General features: G+C 53.7%; 1 protein-coding gene across 1 annotated transcript in view; it reads right to left on the bottom strand.

Moving 5' to 3' along the window:
• The window catches only part of Armc9 (armadillo repeat containing 9), a 112346-nt gene that overhangs the window by 9854 nt on the left and 96492 nt on the right, over positions 1 to 6000 (bottom strand). The window contains exons 22-23 of the mRNA XM_013012145.1: positions 4785 to 4897; positions 108 to 216 (exon numbers count right to left, since the gene is read on the bottom strand). Coding sequence (XP_012867599.1) covers positions 108 to 216; positions 4785 to 4897 — 222 coding nt within the window. The remainder of the gene's footprint in view (positions 1 to 107; positions 217 to 4784; positions 4898 to 6000) is intronic.

Raw genomic sequence — 6000 nt, 5'->3', positions numbered from 1 at the left:
CAGGGGCCAACAGCTCTGGGGTGTTCATCTGCCCGTGGGGGCCGACCCCAGCAGCCTTGGCCAAGTAGACCACCGGGCTGTGTGAGCCCACCCCCAGCCCAGCCTACCTGGCGGTGTCCCGGGGCACAGCCCAGGGCCGGCTGGGGGCTGCTGGGGCGGGCAGGCGAGGCTCCTCCCGGCCTGTCCACAGCCACGGTCCTGGCTTGGCGTCTGCGGCTGGAGGGGGACAGAGCTCAGGTTACATCTTCCCTAAAGCCTCAGGCTGGCACCGGCCTATGTCAATCAAGAGCTTAACTCCGCAGCCGGGAGTTTGTGGGCGCAGGGCCATGGGTGGGGCGGAGGGCATCCCCGATCCTGTGCCTCCTCGAGCAACGCTGGAGGAAGGGACCGGCTTGGGGGCCATGCTTCACTCCGGACACAGCTGCGTGTCTGCAGCTGTGCACGTGGGTCTCCTGTAACCTGAAAATCTGCAATTCCCCAGGTGGGCCCCGAGCTGCCCCCGGCGGATCTGAGCGCGTGGAAAGGTCCCACGGCCAAGGCCCAGGCGTCCGGGCCGCGGAGGGCCTCACACGTGTGGGGCGCTTGGTGATGGGCCAGTGTCTGAACACTTTTGTTTTGGGTCCGGTCATGGGGCCTGAACTCGGCCTGGGTGCTGTCCCTCAGCTCTTCAGCTCAAGGCTAGCACTCTACCACTTGAGCTACAGCGCCACTTCTGACTTTTTTTCTTTTTGCTTATGTGGTGCTGGGAAATCAAACCCAGGGCCTCAGGCATGCAAGGCAAGCACTCTACCACTGAGCCACCTTCCCAGCCCCTGAACATTATTTTTTTTGGGGGGAGGGCAGGTCCTGAGACTTGAACTTAGGGCCTGGGCACTGTTCCTGAGCTTTTGTGCACAAGGCTAGTGTGCTCTACCACTTCTGGCTTTTAGTGGTTAATTGGTGATGAGTCTCACGGACTCTCCTGCCCAGGCTGGCTTCAAACGGTGACCCTCAGATCTCAGCCTCCGGAGTCGCTAGGATGAAGGTGTGAGCCCCTGGCGCCCAGCCACGGTCTGTATTTCAGATGTCGCCGCCCTTCTTCCCGGCCGGCCTCTCTCGTAACCCGTGTCAAAGGGGGTTCAGCTCAGTTACTGCTGGGGAGCCATGAAGGCAGGGCCTGGACTCACTGCTCTCTTACTCCAAGTTCCTCTTCGCTCTTCCCTTTAGAAAACCCTCCTGTCCCTGCGCGGCGACACCCCCTTTCCCTCCTGTCTGAAGGAATCTTCCTGAAGGTTTCCTCAAACCCACACAAGGGTTTTCATTTCTCAAGGATTCTCTTTGTTTCTCTGCCAGGACTAGGACTTGAACTCAGGGCCTGAGCTCTCCCTTTTTTTTGTTTTTTCCTGCTCAAGGCTGGTATTCTACCACTTGGAGCCACAGCTTTACCCCCCCTGCCCCCCCAAGAGCCGAGTCTCACAAATATTTCTGTCCAGGCTGGCTTTGAGTCTGGATCCTCAGCCCTCAGCCTGCTTAGTGGCTGGGATTAAGCACCTGAGCCATCGCACTCTGTAGTATTTCTCCTCTGACCTAAATAAAAATCCCTTTCCAGCTTTGGGGGTGGGTGGGAGGAGTAAAGCGCTGATGCCTGTAACCCCAGCTTTTAGGAGGCTGAGGTCTTGCTTACAAGGTCTGAAGCCAGGCTGGACAGGAAAGCTTGTGAGACTCCATCTCCAGAATCACCGGCAGCGGGCAGATGAAGCTCCCTGGGAGGAGGGCGGTGGGGGGCGGCGGGCCGGCAGGCTTGCTCTCCAGGGCTCTGCCTGCGTCAGTAAATGTATGCTTGGAACCCAAGCCACCCAAGCTGGCCAGGGCAGAGGCGGCACCAGAGAGGGGACACCAACGGGACACTTTGGGGAATTTATCCAGATGCCGATCCTCAAAAACTACTCATCCCTGATCTGCAAAATAGAATGTGTTGGGGGCTGGGAAGGCGGCTCAGTGGTAGAGCGCTTGCCTTGCATGCCTGAGGCCCTGGGTTCGATTCCTCAGCACCACATAAGCAAAAAGAAAAAAGCCGGAAGTGGTGCTGTGGCTCAAATGGTAGAGCGCTAGCCTTGAGCTGAAGAGCTGAGGGACAGCGCCAAGGCCCAGAGTTCAGGCCCCATGACCGGACCCAAAAATAAATAAATAAACAAAATAGAATGTGTTGGAAAGGTCAAATAACAACATACAAATGGCAAAAAGTGGGGTGGCAGTGGGGCTGAAGTAGCAGAGTGTCAGCCAAGCATGCTTGATTTTCAAGTAAGGCCTTAGTGGCTGGGGGCTCCCGGGGGTCTCTAGCTTGAACATTAATCCCCAGCACATTTGGGGACAGCTGAAGGGAGTCCCTGGGGAGGGCCACACGGGAAGGGGCAGCGAGGGCTGAGCGAGCAGCCTCCAAGTGGGGGAATGAGGGAAGGCAGCTTGGGTCTGGGGGAGCTGAACCTCATCCGCACATGTGGCCTGGGCCTCTGCACAGCATCTCAAGCACAGAGCAGAGGCCGGAATGCCGCTGCCCTTGGCCCAGGCTTTTGAAAGCAGCACGAGAGAGAGAGAGAGAGGCAGGAGCCTTCTTGTCCACTTGTGCCTGGCAGGGCCTGAGGCTGGGCACACAGGTGGCTGGTCTGAATGGATGGACTGAGAAGACCTCCAGGAGGCCTGGCTTCTCCAAAGGGACAATCTTTGGTCAAGTAAAAGCAATTTATGGTGTGTGTGTGTGGCTTGAACTCAGGGCCCTGACACTGTCCCTTAGCCTTTTCACTCAAAGTTAGAGCTCTACCACTTGAGCCACAGCTCCACTTCTGACTTTTTTGGTGATCAACTGGAGATCAAAGTCTCACAAACTAGCTGGGCGTTGGTGGCTCATGCCTGTAATCCTAGCTACTCAGGAGGCTGAGATCTGAGGATCGCTGTTCAAAGCCAGCCTGGGCAGGAGAGACCGTGAGACTCCTATCTCCAATAAACCACCAGAAAACCGGAAGTGGTGCTGTAGCTCAAGTGGTAGAGCGCTCGCCTTGAGCTGAAGAGCTGAGGGACAGTGCCCAGGCCCAGAGTTCAAGCCCCACGACCGACCAAAAAAAAAGTCTCAGGGGCTGGGAAGATGGCTCAGTGGTAGAGTGCTTGCCTTGCATGCCTGAGGCCCTGGGTTCAATTCCTCAGCACCACATAAGCAAAAAGAAAAAAGCCGGAAGTGGCGCTGTGGCTCAAGTGGTAGAGCACTAGCCTTGAGCTGAAGAGCTGAGGGACAGTGCCCAGGCCCAGAGTTCAGGCCCTACAACCGGACCCAAAAAAAAAAAAAGTCTCATGAACTTTCCTGACTGGGCTGGCTTCAAATGGCGATCCTCAGATCTCAGCCTCCTGAGTAGCTAGGATAACAGGTGTGAGCCATTGGTGCCTAGCTTGAAGGCGTTTTAGTTCAATGACATTGAACCAAACTGGCAAAAATGACAACCACCTTGGACTGTGCGGGCAGCGACCTGTCTGGTGAGCTGCTGAGCCAATCACCTGTAGCGAAGGCGCGCTGACGTTTACACTCAGCTCATCCAGAGGACCGAAGACAGGGGCTGGGAACACAGTGAAAGGGCTCATAACCCCAACCCTGCCCCTCCACGTCCCTGCTACCCTGAGCCCGGACCGGAAGCCTCTGGCTGTAACTGGGAGCAGATTCTCCCCGTTCGCAGATGTTTCTCATACTGGAATCTGACCAGCCTCTGGGTTGTTTTTCCTGTTTGAATGGAGACTGGTGTTTTATCTCGCCTGCTCATAATCCTTTTAATTTCCTTTCAAAAATGACAAAGAAATCCCTCATACATTTCTGATTTAAAATGCTTTTCCTGGCATCAAAAAACCCTTTTATCCTTCTCAGTCTCTGAGCTGCTCCGGTGGCCGTGAAGCCAGCTGCCCGCGCTCCGGCCGCAGTCTGACTTTGCTCAGCCTTCCAGCAGTGCGGACGTCTCAGCCCAGAACCTGCCACCACACCCCTGCACGGCTAGCGGTGGAGCTAGGGGTAAAGTGTGAACCCCCCACCCATCCAGTCCTCGGGGTTTCTGTGTGGAAACTCGGTCCTCAGTGTAGCTGTGTGGAGGTGGTGGGGGGCGGAGCAGGCTGTTTAGGTGAGGGGGGCACCAATCTTGGGGATGGGGTGGGAACTAATGTAGTTCTTCTGGAACTTCAGGTAGCTCCAAAGTGGTTGGGTTTGGGGGCAGTGCTGGGGTTTGAACTCAGGTCTTGAGTCCTACCACTTGAATCACACCTCCACTCAGGATAGTGGGTTGTTATACAAAGAGCACGCGTGGTTTTGCCCAGCTGCTGAGATCCCTTCCTCATGCTTGCACACCTACCACCTTGTGACACAACCGAGGGGCCTCCACTAGAGGCCGAACCAACGAGGCCGCCTCACCCTGCACTTTCAACCTCCAAAATTACGAGCTAAATAAACTCCTTTCTTATAAAGTGCCCAGCCTCGGGCATTTTGTTATAGCAATGGAAAATGGCCCCCAAACACACAGCATTCTGAGATCCCTACTTTGAAGTCTCACATCCAACCTGGCTTTCCCTGAGCAGAAACCTGCTGTAGTGGCTTCCAGATGTGAGCCGCGGACCCATCATTTCAAGGCAGCGTGGAGGATAAGCCAGGGCTGGGAGCCCACGGGAGCTGGGGCTGGGGCCCGCACCGTGGCAGGCAGAGCACTGGCAGCTCACACTGCTGCTTCACTTAGATTCACTTAGCCCAGGACTGAGGCTATCCACATGCTCAGTATTCTTACATGGAGAGGACCGGCCGCACCGGGTGGCGGCAGGCAGGTGAGGGGCTGGTGAGGGCAGCAGGCAGCCATTTCTGCTCTTTTGAGTGTTCTGAGAAACGAGGTGATCTCCCAGCCTGCAAAGAAAACATGAAAAAAAGCCCTAAATACTGGTGGGTAAGCAGGAGATACTGACTGCACCATACAGCATCACAAACAAGTCTAGGTTGGCAGGGCTTGAAATTCTTTTGTTAAAATGATGCTATTTTATGAATGTGTTAGCACTGGTGGCTCCTGCCTATAATCCTAGCTACTCAGGAGGCTGAGATCCAGAGACTCATGATTTAAAGCCAACCTGGGCGGAAAAGATCACAGGACTCCATCTCCAACATTACCAGCAAAATCAAACTATTATTATTTTTATTATTATTTTTAAATATTAGTACTGGGAGACACAGCTCCATCTCCAGCTTTTTGGTAGTTAACTGGAGATAAGAGGTTCCCAAACTTTTGTGCCCAGGCTGGTTTCAAATCATGATCCTCAGATCTCAGCCTCTTGAAGAGCTAGGATTACAGGTGTTGAGCTACTGGCATCCGGCTTAAAAAATAAGTAAATAAAGTAAGCTTTTTAGAGTATTGGCAGAAACTACTGTACAATGGTCTTCCCTCACTTCTATCTGTTCCCTTTTGACTTCTGTTTGATACAAAGCTGAGCCTTTTCTCTTTTTCCTTCCTTCCTCCCTCCCTCTCTCTCTCTCTCTGTTGATTCTAGAGTTTGAACTCTGGGCCAGGGTGCTGTCCACTTCCAGTTTTCTGGTGATTAATTGGAAATAAGAGTCTCATGGACTTTCTTGCCTGGGCTGGCTTTGAACCTCTATCCTCAGATCTCAGCCTCCTGAATAGCTAGGATTACAGGTGTGAACCACCGGCACCTGGCTCTTTATCTCTTCTTAGAAAAAGATTTTTGGTCAGCATACATTGGACATATGAGGAAGTTTTATTGGGATAATTTCCACAATACACACAATGTCCCCTGACCAAAGTCATCACTTCATCCTTCCCTCCCTCCCCCTTAAAGCAATTTCAGCCAGCTCAGAAACATGCATGTTTTCTCTCATATGCAGAATCAGGATCTAAACTACACATGGACATGATAAATTGTACAGGGCTCCAGGCATTCCCACACAATGAGACCAAAGGAGGGTACTCTCAGGGGAGGAACACAAAGGCGCAATCTATG

This window comes from Dipodomys ordii, unplaced genomic scaffold, assembly GCF_000151885.1.
Source record: "Dipodomys ordii isolate 6190 unplaced genomic scaffold, Dord_2.0 Scaffold1, whole genome shotgun sequence".
In the NCBI taxonomy this organism is placed as follows: domain Eukaryota; kingdom Metazoa; phylum Chordata; class Mammalia; order Rodentia; family Heteromyidae; genus Dipodomys; species Dipodomys ordii.
Note: the sequence above shows the minus strand (reverse complement) of the source record. Positions and strands in the feature narration are given on the sequence as shown.